The following is a 19964-nucleotide window of genomic DNA, read 5'->3' on the forward strand; positions in this document are numbered from 1 at the left end:
GAGTGGTGAAATACGTCATACTAGAACTGGTGAGGTTTTGTAATTTAAGGACGAGAGTTTCTGAACTCTGCACACACTCCTTTTAATGAGAAAAAGATGTGATGGAGGGAGGAAGACGGGAACATTAGCCACTTTTGGAGCTGTAGTCCATCAAGGATCATAAGTTTGTTCAACAGTGAAACTTTTTGAAATAGAATCTCTTAAAGTGCCGTACACCCCCCAGCACACACAAACCCAGTTTAACCCCACGGGATGTTTCAGTCAAGCCAGCGTGAAATGCCACACCAACATGACATGACGCTCCTCTAGCATGGCAGTGATTTTTAAGCGTCTTTGAACTATTTTGTCATTTTGCAGAGAAGCGGCAGGATAATGGCAAAATGTACTTTGTCAACCACAACACACGCACCACACAGTGGGACGACCCTCGCACGCAAGGGTAAGTAAGCACTTGAATCACTCAACTTTTATAGACACACAATATTGAACAGTAGAATAGTCAGTAAACACACTAAAGCGGGGCTATTCAACTACATAGTGAAGAGAGCTGCCGTTTCAAGAAAGGGCTCAGGGGCCAGACATCAAAATATGCCTCCGCAGGTTATATTCCTTTGAGACTTTGTTTACTTAATTGCTAAGTAAACACATCAGCTTTCACACTGCACTGTGAATGAATTCATTATTCTGCCCTCACTATTCGCTTCCAGCTTGTACAATTAGACAGACCGTTAAATGCATGAAGAAACAGAAGCTCCAGAAGTTTTGTGGAGGATTGATATTTGTTCTTTTGAAATAGGTTCCTTCCTCAGTTTTATTTATTTACACTTCTTCTTTCATTTAGGTTTGTAAGACTGAAAATATAAGTACAAAATAAACATTACGAAATTAATGTTTATTTTATCCATTGTCTATCCAATTCATTGTGTATTTGACATAAATAATGTCCATTTTGTGTTGTACATAAATACAATAGAAGGTTTAGTGTTGATACTTTCACAGAATAAACTACAGATGTTTACAGATATAGAAATTAAACACCCACATCAAATATTGCACACAATGGATGGATGGACTCACCACAATTAAACATAAGATTTAGTGTTAGTGCTTTGAACGTCAGAGATGCTCTCAGACAAAAACAACACGACCACAAATACAAATTACATCAGAAAGTCAGCAATTTCAATACAATACAAACTGCATATCTTTATGCGCAATATCTATCATTCATACTTTGTTGTCCAGACGTTGTTAAAAGTCAGATTTTCGCTATTTATTTTGATTTTTTTCAGGGTTGAATGAGTAGTGTTCTTCTACTCACACTGACTGCTGCTTCATTGTGACACCATTGCTTCGCTTTTGCCCCATGCGGGGTGGCAGGAGTACTGCATATATGAGCAGCCCAAGTTTGAATTGTCTTATCAAGCTTATTTGGGTGTTGTTCTGCGGGCCAAATGAAAAAATGTGGCGGGCCGGATGTGGCCCGCGGGCCTCCAGTTGAGAAGCCTTGAACTAAAGCAAGCCCTTTTGTCGGTATTCCAGCAAATAAATACCTTTGACATATTTGATAACTCACTAATTCTTGATAGCACATGTTTGCTAGTGAAAATGTACATATTTTAACACCACAACACAAGCCATCATCATGTGAGGATGACTGTATATTGTAAGAAGGCCATTTTGGTTTGCAGCTTTAATTTAGGGGGATTTTCACCATTTCCAGTTTTTTGTTTTCTGAATAATTTTCTGTTTTGTTCTCTGGGATGTATTTATTGCTAACTGTAAATTAAGATAATATATGTCAATAAGTCACAAATTTGAGACAGCCGTGCACTTAACGTATCAATGTTTACGTGAAAGTGCTAGTTAATTTTTGTTCTTTGTGACAAGCAGACAAGTGCTTGTCACAATCATAAGGATTTTACATGTATTTGCCGTAGTTTAGTGCATTCGGATAGTGATTCAGAATGCAAACATACAATAATACGTGAACATCCATTAGCACGTAAGTAGGACACGACAAAACATTTACATTGTAACTTTTTTGATAGTTGACAAAGCAAACGTTAGCATGAAAACTGCAAAGAAGTATGTGAGGGGCCCACTTTGATACATGTTTGACTACAAAGATGCAACAAACAAATATGGGTCTAAACCAGTGGTTCTTAACTTGGGTTCGATCGAACCCTAGGGGTTCGGTTAGTCGGCCTCAGGGGTTCGGCGGAGGTCAAGACACACCCGACGCATTGTGTAAATAAAAACTTCTCCCTATCGGTGTATTACGGATACGGCAACAGCAGAAGTCAGACTGATTTGCAGGTGTGTAATTTGTTGTGAGTTTATGCACTGTGTTGGTTTTGTTGTTTGAACAAGGTGATGTTCATGCACGGTTCATTTTGTGCACCAGTAAAAAAACATGGTAACACTTTAGTATGGGGAACATATTCACCATTAATTAGTTGCTTATTAACTGGCTAATTAGTAACATATTGGCTCTTAACTAGTCATTATTAAGTACTTATTAATGCCTTATTCAGCATGGCCTTATTATAACCCTAACCCTCTAACCCTGGCCCTAACCTTAACCCTAACCAAATAACTAAATTAAGTCTTTGTTACTTCGACTATTTTCCCCTAGTGTCCAAAAAACTCTAAATTAAGTCTTTGTTACTTAGAATGTGTTCCCCATACTAAAGTGTTACCAAAAACATATAACTTTGTCTTGAATTTGAAAAAAAAAACATTTTATTTTTCACTAAAGAAGGGTTCGGTGAATGCGCATATGAAACTGGTGGGGTTCGGTACGTCCAACAAGGTTAACAACCACTGGTCTAAACTGTCTGAACAAAGAGCAAATTTGTACAATATCTAATAATACTGCTTATCTTTTTAACATATATATATATATATATATTTTACAATATGCCAAGGCCAATAGAAAATGAGCGGAATTAGGGTTGCACGATTATGGCCAAAATATATTGTTCTTATATTGAAATACCGATTATTAATCACAATGATTTACTGTTATTAAAACTTATTTTATAACAGTTTCTTTTTTAAACAAAAAGTATGTAAACTTTGCTTTCATTTAAAAAATAAACTATAAATATAATTAATAATAAAATTAAATGTACAAAAGACAAAGGGCGAATTAAAATAAATATGCCATTGCTGAGTGCCATCATAAAGTGCAAACAAGTGAAAATAAGTTTATGTACGAAAAACACATACAAAGGAACCCATTCATTGTACTGCTCACAGTATATATAGGACTTATATCTTTGGCCAACTAAAACGTTATTACGTCGGTTATTTTGGCGTGTCTTTGAGAGGTCGATTGAAACGCGGTACCTCGGTGCATGGTTGATGTTACGGTCGTCAGTATTTTGGGCACCCCCGCTTTTGGAGCTATTCATAGGAACTTTGCACCGATGGCGAGCGGGTCGCTCTGTTAGCAACCTGCTTCACAGCACAGGCAAACGATGGCGGTGGTGAAAAGAAGGGAAGTGTTGTTAATGCTTGCTTGATGTGTCTTTGCAAGTCAATCATTTGTTCGGTTGTGCACACCAACGCAGCTTTGCCGTGCAACTCGTTGTTGTTATTTTTCCTAATATTTTCGGGAGCTATTGGCTGTGACTGATCTACCTTGAACCTCTGTTGTCACTCACTTTTACTTGCTCTCATATGAGTCCACTGTCTATCGGTAGCCCCCTGGAGGTTAGCTGACTGTTGGTTGTGAACATGCTTAGTTTGAAATGCAGTGGAGCCTGGTTTTTAAAACATAATATCGCTGACGATCACCTTCGTTTAACAGTGGCTGCCAAAATCGTGATCACGATTAAAATTTGATTAATTGTGCAGCTAGATAATGTATTATTGGTTGAACAGTATTAATAGTTCCATCCCTATTGAAAAATGGTGGCACACTGTTTTCATCTTATCCACTTGCCTTTGTTACGTATTTCACAGAGAAGGCAAAGTGTTCCCAAGGGACTTTTGACCACATGAGGCTTTTCAAGTTCTGGCTTCTCCTTGGCACTATCTCTAGCCATGACTCCTGCTAGCCAAAGGCAACTGTTTTTGTTTACCAGGATGCGTGACGACACACTACAATACCTGTCTCTCACTTTTAATGTCTACTTTTTAGTAAATCAGTACGCATCAGTATCAAACCAAACATTTTAATACTAATAAAAAAATCAGATTTACCATTATGTCCCTATTTATATCAACGCATCATTTCATGTTGTAACTAATGCACAGCACTGTGGGTGTAAATTTTGACATCGTAATTGATCACATGCAGGTAGAGCTCACCTAAATGGTGGAGGTTGTCTTTCGTGGCTGAAAGATGATCAGAAGTCCTACTTGCTGCAATGTGCAGTTTAGGGCTTAAGATGTTGAGGTCCCCAGACATGCCCATTTCGGGCTGGCATCGTGTTCACAAGCCTCTCCCTGTTGCAGGATGATCAAGGAGCACCCCTTGCCCCCGGGCTGGGAGATGAAGTACACCGCGGAGGGAGTCCGCTATTTTGTGGACCACAACTCTCGCACGACCACCTTTAAAGACCCACGACCTGGGTTTGAGTCAGGGTAACTATTATTTAAGCGCTTTTCAATTATTTTTTTGATCAATTGCATTGCCAATATTTATTTATGTTATTCAGTATAGTCAGAACACACTTAATCAAAGTACTTGCTTTTCAAAAAGTGCCATTTTACTGCACCATCTGATCGTCAAAGACAGGGTATTTGAAGTCTTAGATGAATACACGGTGTGCATAATAATTTTAATAATACGTTATTTACTCTCTGTCTGTTTATTCCAAATGTTAAAACACCTCAAAGTTGAAAATCTAAGAAATTATAAGAAAGGTTTTAGCTATCTTGGGAGAATATCGATGTGCACTATCACTATTATTATTATGCAATGAAATGAAAAACTTTGTCCCATCTCACCTGTTTATTTTCATCTGTTACCCTTTGGAGTCCAGCCTAACTTTTAGTGTTCTTAATTTTGTTTTTAGTTTACATTTTCCCTAAGTTAGTTATTATTAACCGTTTGGAATGGATTTATGCTGTCTTTAAGTTGAAGTGGGGTGGTAATTTTATTTTGGCGACACCTAGTGGCCACAATAATTAATGAAGTTAGGCTTTAAACGCAGTAAGTCAAATGTTCTTTTTTTAACAAACTGTAGATCAGTAATATTTTACTTGTTGTCATTATTGTCTAAATAAATACACATTACATTTTAATGATGGAACAGAAAATAGTTACAATGTTTTGAACATAATATTAAAAATATGATTTCTCTAGGTTATGCACTTAAAATTGGCAACAATTAATTAATAATGTAACACTGAATTATAGCAGTTCTCATTACATTCTTAATATTAAGGTTTGAGCGTCAAATACATGTTTATGTTCCATTTCCAATATTTCCTGTTAATTAAATACTATTATTTTAATAGTATAACAGAATACAGAACAAGTGAATACTTTTGCACCTATTCCTACTTATGGCGGACGATATGCTCGACAATTTTCATAATATACTCTTGATTACACATTCGGAAATTAACCAAATACAATTTGAAGGCTTTAATTAGACTCTTAGTCTGAATTGATTATGTGTTAATATGATGCACCATATTCAGATTTAGTGAAATGCATATGCTAAGTTATGCAGAGTTGATTTATTATGTTGTACAGTAATTTTAATAACTTTAATATAAGGTTATTAAAGACAACTTCAAAGACGCGTTATCCTTTATGCTTAATATTTTAGTCCACAAAATTAACTGTAATATTAGTCGACTAAAATGTTGAGGAATTTAGTCGACTAAAACTAAACAAAAACTAAATTCATTTAGATGACTAAAATATGACTAAAACTAAAATACATTTTTGTAAAAAGACTATGACTAAAACTAAATTAAAAACTGCTACTAAAATTAACACTGCTTCTGTAGATTTGAACAAAATAAAACATATGTGGAAATTACACAAAAGTTTAACAATTAGTAACGTGATATTAACTCATTACATGCAAAGTAAAATATGGCAAGCCTGTATTGTATTCATTATAATTGTGATGCTTATGAAAACCTTGAATTGAAAATCTTAGATAATGCAAGTTTTAAAGTGAATTGCTAAAATAAATAGACTTGTACACAATATTAAAAAATGTTTTGTTTCACCTGTATAATATGACTGAGTGAAAATCCGGTGGAAAGAAAACATGAAACTTTTTTCTCCTACAATGAAACACTCACCTATCGATAAAGGAGTGTCACTGTGGCAAATGGTTGCAAGCTTTTGACCACAAACTTAGTCGCTGCTCTGTGACATTTGTCTAGCGGCAGACATGAACTGGGGCTAGTGCTTACTGCCCACCTCAGAGCCAGTCAGATACTGTCTCTCGTCATGCTCATCTAAATGAGAAGGCATTTGTTTCTATTTAACAAATAAAAGCGCTAACATGATAGTCTGTGTTAGTTAGTACCTGTTGTATTCAGATGACATGCTAGCATTACTGCTGCTGGGATAAGATCGGCGTGGTTCAAAAACACGACTTTCATTTGTAGTTATTGCTTGCTGTTTGTTCAAATGTTTTAGCATACTGCTCGTATGGCCTCCTTTTGATGAAATAGCAACCTTGCAGTTATTACAAGTAGCGCTGTTGCAATCTTTTCTTGTAAAATGTAGCCAGACTTTAGAGTGTTTGTTCCGCCCGGCTGCTGCCATTTTTCAATCGATGCATCACATACTTGCCAACCTTGAGACCTCCAAATTCGGGAGATTTTGGGGGGGGTGGGGTGGGCGGGGTCGGGGTGGGCGCTTCCGGGGGGCGGGGTTAAGGGGAGAGGAGTACATTTATAGCTAGAATTCACTGAAATTCAAGTATTTCTTATATACATATATATATATATATATATATATATATATATATATATACATATATATATATATATATATAAATAAAATAAATACTTGACTTTCAGTGAATTCTAGGTATATATATATATATATATATATATATATATATATATATATAAATACTTGAATTTCAGTGTTCATTTATTTACACATATACACACATAACACTCCTCTCTACTCATTGTTGTATTTGAAAGTGCAATGCTTTGCAGCCAGTAGCACAGCCTTTGAAGGAGCGTAGGTATGGGCAGTGTAATATTCTGGGTTGGAGTCAATAACCAGGCGAGGTGACGAAGTTACGTCTCTTTACTTCATACTTCAGAACCGACTCTCACACTTGCCGTCAGGGTGCGCAATACAACGTAAACCGTTGGCCAACCAAAAAGTAACCACAGAACACTATACTGTTCTGTGGTTACTTTTTGGTTGGCCAAGCGGACGTGACGACAGGCTGTCCTCACTCAGGTCCACACGGACCTGGAGGGGGCGTGCCTTAAGTCCGGCTGGAAATCGGGAGAAATTCGGGAGAATGGTTGTCCCGGGAGATTTTCGGGAGAGGCACTGAAATTCGGGAGTCTCCCGGAAAATTCGGGAGGGTTGGCAAGTATGATGCATCATGACGTCGTTCCTATCCACTGGCACCGTAAAGAGAATCGTTTTTTGATTCTCATCCCTACGTACGGGTATTTTTATCGTGTGCGTGTGTGTATAGGGACCCCAAATTGGCACCTTTTAGGAGACGTATTATCTGGTGTTTTGTTTTGCAATATTATGCAAAACCAACTTTTCTTATCCATTCGTTTCTGGTGTTGTATATTTGGGATCTGCAAAGGTCCCGAAAATTTGCGCGCATCCGCGATTGTATTCAACGCCGATGCCAAAGTCAATAATCTCCTTTTTTTCCTCTATCCTATTGTTGTGGGACATATATTCTCAGTTGTTGCCATTCCTCATACAAAGTAGCGTACAGTTCTAACTTGTGTATGTTAGTAGTTTGCAATGGAAGTACTAAAAACTTTCAGTACAACAAAGATGACGGGGACAAGACGCTGTCGAAGTGGAGCCAAGTTAATAAAACCTGCCCACAAAACGGCTCATCCTGAAGAGACGGTCAGAAAGCGGCTTGAAGACGGTCTGTAAAACATAATCAATGCAACACCTTTACCAAAGAACCACCATTGCATGTTATATAGACCACAAGGAAGTGATTTAAATGTAGAAAAAAAAATCATAATATGACCTCTTTAATACCTTATGACCCGGTGCAACTTTTGTATGAATGAATGGACCCGTTCATCGACAGTGCGCCTTATAATTCGGTGCACCCTAATCCGCTAAGTAAAACTACGTCAGCGAGGAACAAATACAACCAAGTCAAATCCAATGGAACTTTGCATTGTGTAATTCTGCAATTAGCACTTATGAACATGAGCTATTATTTTGCAGAAAAATAAGCATATCTTCTTTTTCGGGAAGCATACACAATCTTTCTGACTAATTGTCAGACAGGGAGGAGGTGTGCAGCCTCTGAGCCAAACAAACGCTGTCTCATCATGTTAATAAGCAAATGTTATGCATGAGAAACGTTCATGTTTACAGTCAATAATACCAGCTTTTACAATGAAGCACTAACATGACAGGCAGTATTAGTTAACGTTTTAGCTAGTTAGTAAGTTATTTAGTTACCTGTAATATTAACAGCAGACAACAAGCTATGTTACCGCTCTGCTGCTGGTGAAGATTCACTTATGGCTGAAGGGTTCAAAAAGGCGTCATTCATTCAAAGATAACACATTCTGTGTGTGCTATTGTTTCTGGTAGTATTTCTTATTTTTTATGAAATATTCACTTTGCAAGTATTGTAAGTTGCTCTTATTCTTTCTCGTGAATAACTCCCCAGTGTTTGTGCCGTTTCCGCACCGTGCATGGTGACATCACGCACGCCTACAAGAATCGATAAGGGAACTAATAACAAAACTGGTAAATGATAACCAAGAATCGATAACAAACAAACTTGGAGCTGGTTCTCAACCAGAAGAAGTTTTCGATTCCTATCCCTACATACGACAGCACTGAAGTACAATGGTTTCTTTGTACCTTAACCTTTGAATCTTCGTATTTATTTGCCAGTCACAGTTTCTTGTGATCCCTTTGCAACAACATGTCTAACGGTACATGGATTCCCAATCTGAATTTGGTTGAATACTTTTGGTTCAGTGTAGAGTTGTGCCAATTTTACACAGTGCACACGAAAGGTGAATGTTTATCAGAGGAAATGTATACAGAGCAGCCCAACCTTTGGCAAGCAGGAGTTATGTCTAGCGATAGTGCCAAGTATAAGCCAGAGCCGGAAAACTATCGTCCTTGGTAAAAGTCTCCTGTTTGACAACACCTGGCCTTCACGAAAACTTATTATTACTGCATTTCAACCACAAATAACATTTTCAAACATTTACTGTTGTACTTGTCTGCATCAGTTTACATTACTAAAATAACCAAACTAACCTTGACCTTAAAACCACTGTATGTACAAATGTGATTATGGTTGTGTAACGTTACACTCTTCCAGTATTGGCAACAACACATCAGCAAATTCCAAAAGTGCTGCCTAAAGATTGTGCACATTTTGAGGAGCCCCTACTTATATATCTTATTTAAAATTGTGTTTTAAATTCAACTGCTTCTAAAGGTACATTGGTAAAGGGGAACAGCACTTTTGTTGGGAATTTTGCATCTCACCTCTGAGGAAAGCCACAGCTGTAGCTGAAACTGAAACTACAACCCTTTGAGACACTCGTGATTTAGGGCTATATAAATAAACATCGATTGATTGATTGAACTGTCAGGTACAGAAATAAACACGGGTCTGGCAATAAGAATAGAAAATTGCATAATAAAAGACCTAATAAACTTATTTGGACTACTTATTAAGTAGTAATATAAATATTTTATACTGGCATCTGTGATGTTTTTAAATAACTTGCACATTTAAATGAATGAAAACAAATCTTTAAACTTTACAAAAGCTTGGGGCCCTGGTATAACATTCTTAAGTCCCTGATTTTACCAACAACTTCTCCCCTTTGAGGATCTGATTTGCTGTCATTTCCTGCATTTGATGAATTTCTAGAACTTCTTAAGGAGAGGTAGGTGTGGGGTGAGTGTTTGTTGTAGGGCTGCAACGATTAATCAATAGATTAATTTGGTCAGAAAAAAAGCTTTGAATTCATTTACTCATTTGAGTGTAAATAATAAAAATTCATAAAATCTGGACATTTAAATCTTATGAGGCATGAGAGGTGGTGTGTGTGTGTGTGCCATAACCTGTGTGGCGGGAAACAGCATAAACTTTATTTTATACATGTTTTATTCTTTGATCAATGCACATGTGAAAAGTACAATTTTAATGTTGATTATGTGTATTTATTAGAAGAAAAAAAGAATGAAGGTTATGGCAAGCAGAAAACATTGTGTTTATATCAACTATTTTCCCTAAATTATGCATTGATGCTATACAGTATGTTCAATCCGATTACTCGTTTAGTCAAACAAGGTAATTGATAGATTACTAAAAAATGGATTGCTGCAGCCCTACTTGACAAATTGGAAAAGTAACTCCTCTTTGTTAGCTTTATATGTAGCATGTTTACTTAAACAACAGGAAACTACAATCAATGCTACATTGCCAACATATTATAAATTGTCAATCTACTGTTATTAGACTTTATTATATCCACCATTACCATATGTAGTAGGCACTAACCCCTCTATCAAATGTTTTTTTGGGGGAAAAATGCTTGCGATTGGCTGGCGACCAGTCTAATGAAGGTGTACCCTGCCTCTCGCCAGAAGTCATCGGACCCTTGTGAGGATACTGGTATAGAAGATGGATAGATTTTATGGAAAATGCTTCTGTGTATTGTTGGAGGTTTGTAAAACAGTTGTCTTCAGAGAAGATTTGTACAAACCCCATTTCCATATGAGTTGGGAAATTGTGTTGGATGTAAATATAAACGGAATACTGTATAATGATTTGCAAATCATTTTCAACCCATATTCAGTTGAATATGCTACAAAGACAACATATTTGATGTTCAAAATGATAAACTTTTTTTTTTTGAAAATGATCATTAACTTTAGAATTTGATGCCAGCAACACGTGACAAAGAAGATGGGAAAAGTGGCAATAAATACTGATAAAGTTGAGGAATGCTCACCAAACACTTATTTGGAACATCCCACAGGTGTGCAGGCTAATTGGGAACAGGTGGGTGCCCTGATTGGGTATAAAAACAGCTTCCCAAAAATGCTCAGTCTTTCACAAGGAAGGATGGGGCGAGGTACACCCCTTTTGTCCACAACTGCGTGAGCAAATAGTCAAACAGTTTAAGAACAACGTTTCTCAAAGTGCAATTGCAAGAAATTTAGGGATTTCAACATCTACGGTCCATAATATCATCAAAAGGTTCAGGGAATCTGGAGAAATCATTCCACGTAAGCGGCATGGCCGGAAACCAACATTGAATGACCGTGACCTTCGATCCCTCAGATGGCACTGTATCAAAAACCGACATCAATCTCTAAAGGATATCACCACATGGGCTCAGGAACACTTCAGAAAACCACTGTCACTAAATACAGTTGGTCGCTACATCTGTAAGTGCAAGTTAAAGCTCTACTATGCAAAGCGAAAGCCATTTATCAACAACATCCAGAAATGCCGCCGGCTTCTCTGGGCCCGAGATCATCTAAGATGGACTCATGCAAAGTGGAAAAGTGTTCTGTGGTCTGACGAGTCCACATTTCAAATAGTTTTTGGAAATATTCAACATCGTGTCATCTGGACCAAAGGGGAAGCGAACCATCCAGACTGTTATCGACGCAAAATTCAAAATCCAGCATCTGTGGTGGTATGGGGGTGCATTAGTGCCCAAGGCATGGGTAACTTACACGTCTGTGAAGGCACCATTAATGCTGAAAGGTACATACAGGTTTTGGAACAACATATGCTGCCATATAAGCGCCGCTTATTTCAGCAAGACAATGCCAGGCCACATTCAGCACGTGTTACAACAGCGTGGCTTCGTAAAAAAAGACTGTGGGTACTTTCCTGGCACGTCTGTAGTCCAGACCTGTCTCCCATCGAAAAAGTGTGGCGCATTATGAAGCGTAAAATACGACAGCGGAGACCCCGGACTGTTGAAAGACTGAAGCTCTACTTAAAACAAGAATGGGAAAGAATTCCACTTTCAAAGCTTCAACAATTAGTTTCCTCAGTTCCCAATCGTTTATTGAGTGTTGTTCAAAGAAAAGGTGATGTAACACAGTGGTGAACATGCCCTTTCCCAACTACTTTGGCACGTGTTGCAGCCATGAAATTCTAAGTTAATTATTATTTGCAAAAAAAAAATAAAGTTAATGAGTTTGAACATCAAATATCTTGTCTTTGTAGTGCATTCAATTGAATATGGGTTGAAAAGGATTTGCAAATCATTGTATTCTGTTTATATTTACATCTAACACAATTTCCCAACTCATATTGAAACGGGGATTGTACACACAGTCACTTTATTGTCATTAAACACATATCTCCAACGTCGCTATGGTTTGAATTCACATTATCGGGATCCCAAATACACAAAAACAGGTGCAAACAGACAGAAGAAAGTGTGTTTTTCGTAATATGACCCCTTTAAAAGATTTTTAATGTGTTGATCACAGATGACATCTGTAATCTGAACATTTTCTTTCCTCCTCTTCTTGTGTTTGTGCAGGTCACGGCAGGGCGGTTCACCAGGCGCCTATGATCGCAGCTTTAGGTGGAAGTACCACCAGTTCCGTTTCCTGTGCCATGTAAGAGTGCACCATTGATCTATGCTTGTTCTCAAACTATGAAAATGTTGTATTTGTTGACAACTCTAAGAATATGTTCAAATGTTTACACCTCAGAAAAATACTGCAAACTTTGGCATCCATTCGTTCTTCCTGGAAATATTGAATGATTCTGTCTTGAATTGGTTGGTCACCAATATAATCAGAATTCAACACAGAAAAAAGATTTTAGGCAGACAAAAAATATGATCAACATACAACAAAATAGGACAATGTAACCATATCACCTTATGTGGGCTCTGTACCGAGGATGTCGTTGTGGCTTGTGCAGCCCTTTGAGACACTTGTGATTTAGGGCTATATAAATAAACATTAATTGATTGATTGATTGATCAACAAAATAGTTTGAGCAAATGTAAAGACAAAAAAAAAGTACATCTATTTTCGCTCATTTAAGGGGTCATATTATGATTTTCGTCTATACATTTCCTTGTAGTCTACATAACATGTAATGGTGGTTCTCTGGTCCAAATTTTGCATAGATTGTTTTACAGACCATCTTCAAACCACTTTCTGACCGTCTCTTCAGGATGCGCTGTTCTGTGGGCGGTCTTATGTACGCGCCTCCACTTAGACTTAGAGTTAGTCTTCTCCCTGTCAGCCATGTTGTATGTTGTAGCTTTTAGCGCTTCCAGATAGAGTCTACTGACAGATGTAGGTTAGAACTATATGCTACTGCGTACTAGAAATGGTATCAGCAACGGATGCATGTGCATGTACGAGCCAGTCAGCCCCACAAAAAAAGGATAGAGAAAAGAGAGCCTATTGACTACAAAGCTATTCGGGTAAACCTCTACCTTATATGGAGATATCGGCTGATATCACATTTTGGGAAAACGTCATCAGTTGCGCAAATTTCGAACGGATGATTCAGAGGAAGAATGAAGGAATGCAAGATTGTCTTTAAAAAAGTTTTTTTTAATTTATTATTATTATTTTTTTTGAATCTGTCCTGTCCAGGCACTCAAGCCAATTATACTGTTGATGTAAATGCCCATATCTGCAGTACAAATTAGTTTTAGAAAAGACATTGACTTCCCTTAACATAAAATGTTACAATACGTTAAACATATGTTTCCTATTACACTCGAACAATTTTATATAGTTAAAAATGAAAAGGCATTAAACACATTGGGATTTCCTAGTTGCACTCAAAGAACAACTTACAATTTTCCATATTACATTTAGTCTCCCATAATCAAGAATTAGGTTAGAATAGAATAAAAATATTTATGGATATTATGTTAAATGCTTAATGATTTATGATTTCCCCTCCTGGTCTGTGCTTTAAGAAAAATAAAATTATTAGTAAGTACTAAAAACAAATCTATGGATAATAGTACACAGATAAGTCATGTAGCAGGTAAAACACACATTTTTAAAGGTAAAACACAAATTGTAGGAATTTGTAACAAAATTAAATCATTTTACTTGCATTAGTTATCGCTAACTCGGCGGTTTTAACTGCGCGAATATTTGGCATCAAGCCAAGCAGCCGTGTGCGTGTCTATGTATCTGTATGTGCACAACGGAAGTTGGTTAATTTATGAGAGTAGTTTATGTGTGTTTGCGAGAATGGCAATGTGTTGGCTGAGTGATGTCAGTGAGTGAGTGGGCGAGTAAAGAGAAAGAGAGGTAGTGCCTGCATTGCGCAATAGAGTGATGAACGGGTCCGGTTGTGTCCTGCAAAACTAATAGTAAAGCGATTGTCACGAATCGGTAGCCTTGTCATTCTGACCCGAAAGTGGAGCTTAGCAGATCAATTGCTGGGAATAATGAAGGGTGTTAGCCCCGACGAAAACATCGGTCCTTGAGGGAACGTCTGCCCTGTGCTCCTCGACTATGGTCTGCATGGCAGCCGAACAGCTGGAAAGGTGTAACAACTACATTATTACCTGTCACTATTTATAACTCCTTGTGCAGATCTAAATGCTTACCCAAAAATTGCCACATTTGGCGCGGCATATTTTAAATCAGCAATTGCAGCGCGGCACCTCCCTGTTTAAAGCGCCACCTTTATCGTTAGTTTTGAAGCCCAAATACCTCCATATTGCGCTTCAGTCACCCTCTTTATGAACCAGTAGAATTGCCATTTTTTTGCCATTCTTTCTTTCTATAATGTTATTGCTTGTATGCGCTTTGTGTGTGCGTTTTGACACATCCAACATCATGCGCCTCGGCTCTGTTGTCACCGCCGCACAGCAGCATGTGGATAAAAAACAGTACTGGTATACCATACTACCCTAGAGTGTATATATATGTATGTATGTATGTATGTATACAGTATATGTATTTATGTATGTGTGTATATGTACATATACTGTATAATATGTATGTATATATGTACATGTATGCATGTCCGTTTGTATGTATATGTGTGAATATATATATGTACATATGTGTATATTATAGGTATATATGTATATATATTATGTGTGTGTGCGCAATGTGCGTGTATGTATGTATATATGATAGGATTGTACAGTATACCGATACTAATTAAGTACTGCGGTATTAATGAATCATAAACAGTAGTATACTGCCTCTAAAAAATAGTGGTTCACTTTTTTGTTTTTATAACTGGCATGACGGCGCTCCATCGTCATGTTGTGGCATTGCTTGTTTTACGTGCATGTTCGGCAACGCACACAGAAACAGTGTGTACACAGAAAAGGGAGAATGGTATATGTGTATACATATATATTTATATGTATGTATATATATATATATATATATATATATATATATATATATATATATATATATATATATATATATATATATATGCATATGTATATGTTATGTATATGTGTATGTATATCTTGTCTCCACAATTTACCTATGTCTTCTTTTTTTTCTTTTTTTCCTTATTTCTTCTTTTTTCCTTCCTGCTTTGGTCGGGCTACACCAAACACTAAATATATCCAAACACTTAATAAAGTCAAATACAACTAAGCTAACAAGATAAGTATCCCACACTTCTCTCTTGTACCTGTACAGCAGATATGGGCACCTACGTCAAAAATGTTATTTGAGCGGCTGAACAGAACAGATTAAAAACAATAATAATAATATTTATTTTTAAACTTGGGACTTTTAGTAGGCCAGATTGTGGATACTGGTATGATGCACGTTTTAAAGGTTGATAATAAATTGTGTGCTCAGCTTTTTCTGAAAACAACAAATACATAAGTCGTCCCATCATTAGTGGATGTGGAGAGCAGTTTATTGGTTATTGGACATGGATTCAAATGATATCACTGTTTCTTTGACAGTATGTTTTATTGTTTGCTTTTGTTTTGTCAGTCCAATGCTTTGCCAAGCCACGTGAAGATCTCAGTTTCAAGACAGACGCTGTTTGAGGACTCATTTCAGCAGGTTTTGATCACTCCCACCCTTCTCACTGCAGTCACCTTATTTGGACATCAAAAACATAATACCTTTTCTTTTCATGACTACCGGTACTTTTTTAACATCTCACAGTTTTTTTGCATGCTTTAAGTGTTACAACTGTAGTGCATAAACTAGAATTTGACAGGGTTTTTCCTGATGATGCACCCTAAATGTACATGAATATACATGAATGTGCCGGTACATAAAGATAACTTTGTATGTGAAGTCTGGGCCAGTATTTCTTTCTTGGACGAGTCTTTACAACTTACTGGGATTTAGATGATGTCCTTACTCTTTGATTCAGATGTTTATCTACTCGGGATTTGAATCTTACAAAAACTCACCATTCGATTTGATTCTGATTCTTGCAGTCACAATTTGATTCAGAATCGATTCTTGATTCAGACTTATTCTCGCAATTTAATATTTGGTATGTGTATTTTTATAAGACCCTTTCAAAACCAGTTACAGGTTACAAATGCTCCTCTTTTCTCTGCTGACGTATGCGTGCAGCAAGTAAGCGCAGAAATGGCTTAAAAATATATTTTTAAAAACTGATTCTTTAAAAAAACATTTCAACCATCCATCTATCCATTCACTTTCGCTTGTCCTTTTCGGGGTCGCAGGGGGTGCTAGAGCCTACCCCAGCTGCGCTCAGGCGGAAGGCAGGGTACACCCTGGACAAGTTGCCACCTCCTCGCAGGGCCAACACAGATAGACAGACAACCATTCACACTTAATGCTTGAAAATTGTGAATCGATTTAGAATTGAAATAAGTTAAAATTGCATTTCTGGTGTGAATCGATTTTTTTCTTTGATTCAGATGTTTCCACCTCCTGCACATTTAGCAATCAGTTAAAATCAATAAGCAACCAACATTACAGCGAAACATGAAAACAAAGTTTACCAAACTGATATAATAATTTTTCTGCATTATTTAGTCAGCTTGCTTTTTGTCACACAGATCCTCGCTGCTTCATAAACTAAAACACAGTCAGCTTTGCATCAAAGCCTGGTCTTATCTGAGCTGCTGTGCTGCATGCATGTAGTTACTTGTAATTTCATGAATATTTCTGCTCTCGTATACATTCACACTTTGCAAACAATCCCACATTTAAATGGCACACAATTTTACCCATTCGCTCCATTCCTTTGCTCTTACTGTTGGGCCGTTTTTTCAGATCATGAATGTGAAGCCGTATGATCTTCGCCGCAGACTCTACATCATCATGAGAGGGGAGGAGGGACTGGACTATGGTGGAATAGCCAGGTAAGAGTTCATTGTGTGGTGTTTAATAAAATGTGTTTAATTTCAGAGTGTTGTGTGTTATATTGATATTGTGAAGTCTAATATTTACTCTTCTATTTCCCCATAATAATCTGTGTTCATTTCATTTTTCTGTTGCTGATGTTACATTTTTTCTGCTTGGTTTTGCGTTGTTTGTCTCCTATGTCACGTCAGTGGTTTTACCCTATGGTAGGTGACATTATGCTGTTCTACCACAGGGTAGAACCACGGACGGGATGTTGGGAGGTGTCTGCGTCTGCTCGTCAGTCCATACCTTCTCTACCTCTTTTAAGTTACGGTGCAGGGAAGGACTTTCACTGTTGTTGATGTTGGTGGTGGGACCATTGGCTCTCTTCCATCCTTAGACTATTTCAGTCCCTGTCTGTTTGATTTTGCTTTGTTGTATTCCTTCATGTTCTCTGTATTTGTTGTACTTCAACGTGTTGTTGTATGTCTGAACTCAATCTGCAAACCAATCGCTCTGTTTTTGTTGAAGATGTCATTCATGTCAACAAGTAACCATAAAATAGGTTTATTTTTTAAACACATATAATTGGGTCCTATAGTATATTTGTAGTATAGTATATTTGTCTTGTATAAGTTACATGTAATGTCATGATGATGTTGTTGTGTTTTAAATTATGACCTCCCTGAATCTCAATTTTGCTTGCCCTATGTTAGGTAACCACTGCTCACATTTTGTCACTTTTCTTTTCACACTTTTTATTAGTGTGAAACAATTCTTATATTATTAAACTCAAACTTGAATTTATTTAGATGCATGTTTTATACAAAAAAAATTAATGGAAAATAAATTGTTCAATAGTTTGTTTTAGTGCCAAATAACTACATTAACTTAAACAGGGTTTCCCCTCGATTGCCAAGATACATGTTGCGGTGGGGGCGTGGCTAGGGGCGTGTTGACATCATCCCCCCCCTGTTGTCGGGGGCGCGCACAACAACTTTCATCGCCCACCTTGTCGCTTGCTGTCTAAGGAAGGCGACGGACCAGGAAGTATTTGGTGTCGTCGTCAACTACACTTCCCTCATTGAAGAGGCCTTCTGGTCGAACCATGAGACAGGTTCGCTCGGCAAAAACTGTGGTAGTGAGTCTGCCACAAAATGCAACAAACACATAGTTGCTGTTTTTTTGCAGTCTTTATTCAAAGACAGCCAACATGAGAATGCTCTTTAAGAAGCACTTAAAGGCGTCTTTATATTGCGCACCTGAAACAATTAAGCCACGCTCCTACCTGAGGACATTGGTGTGAGACCTGGGTCCTAGTGTCCGCTACAATATAGACATTTCCACATGTGTTGCCTTCATTATGAGGCTTTTAATTTTTTGCGGCTCCAGACAGATTTGTGTTTTGTTGTTTGGGTCAAGTATGGCTCTTTCATCATTTTGGGTTGCTGACGCCTAGTCAGGACTATAATTCCTAATGCTTGTGTACCGTTGCTCTTCAGGGAGTGGTTCTTCCTGCTGTCCCACGAAGTTTTGAATCCCATGTACTGTCTGTTTGAGTATGCTGGGAAGAACAACTACTGTCTGCAGATCAACCCAGCTTCCTCCATTAACCCTGACCATCTCATGTACTTCCGTTTCATCGGACGCTTTATAGCAATGGTGAGTTGGAATTTGACATACTAAGGTATGGTTTGTACTTCACTTTGTCTTTGTGCTTCCATTTTTGTATTATTATTACTATTATTGTCTTAATGAAACTTCCAAAGGCTTTTTTCTGTTCTTCTTAGAAATCAATTGTAAGACTGAAAATTATCAACCAAGTCAAAAACTGCATAATACATTCATGCACGTAATAAAGACAAAATAAAAGTTATTATTGATCGATGCCAAAGTAGTCTCGCTCGTGATTGAACCAGGACAGTGGAGTCAACTCAACCTGGGAGTGTCTGACAACCTTCAGGGATTCAATCAGTGACCAGTGGGAGGCAGAAAATAAACTTTTCTCTGACATGTTGTTTCTCTGACATGTTGTTGCCTTTTTACAAGATGAATCACAGTGAAGATTGGTTCTGGGACGAAGATTGTGATATTAAATCACACTAACTATACCGCCTATTTGGTATGGGAATTGATACTATTTTTCCGGTTCCGATTCCACTTTCAATTCTCCTCAGCAATTCGGGTTCTTAACGGTTCTCTTATCGATTCTTATTTGGAAAGAGAAAAAAAGGTAGATTAGCCTCAATTTGTTTAGTTTAGAGGCAACATGACCTTACAAAGGTCATGTTCTGAGGTCACATATGTAGCATAGAAGAAAAAAAGGTAACTTTTAGAAAATAAATGTAACAAATATTATTCTGTAGAATTTAACAAAATAAACCATGTGGAAATTACACAAGAATGTAATATTTAGTAACATGTGATATTAACTTATTACATGCAAAATGAGATATGTCATGCCTTTATTTGTTTTAATTTT

General features: G+C 37.3%; 1 protein-coding gene across 8 annotated transcripts in view; it reads left to right on the forward strand.

The window, feature by feature from the left end:
- Positions 1–19964, forward strand: part of wwp2 (WW domain containing E3 ubiquitin protein ligase 2) — a 119836-nt gene that overhangs the window by 76406 nt on the left and 23466 nt on the right. For 7 of the 8 annotated variants that reach the window (XM_061977739.2, XM_061977742.2, XM_061977738.2 and 4 more), the window contains 6 exons: positions 358–439; positions 4468–4596; positions 12718–12796; positions 16142–16213; positions 17411–17499; positions 18985–19144. In XM_061977739.2, the coding sequence (XP_061833723.1) occupies positions 358–439; positions 4468–4596; positions 12718–12796; positions 16142–16213; positions 17411–17499; positions 18985–19144 (611 nt within the window). The remainder of the gene's footprint in view (positions 1–357; positions 440–4467; positions 4597–12717; positions 12797–16141; positions 16214–17410; positions 17500–18984; positions 19145–19964) is intronic. The other variant, XM_061977743.2, reaches the window with a different exon arrangement.

The sequence above is a fragment of the Nerophis lumbriciformis genome, linkage group LG18 (assembly GCF_033978685.3).
Source record: "Nerophis lumbriciformis linkage group LG18, RoL_Nlum_v2.1, whole genome shotgun sequence".
NCBI lineage: Eukaryota > Metazoa > Chordata > Actinopteri > Syngnathiformes > Syngnathidae > Nerophis > Nerophis lumbriciformis.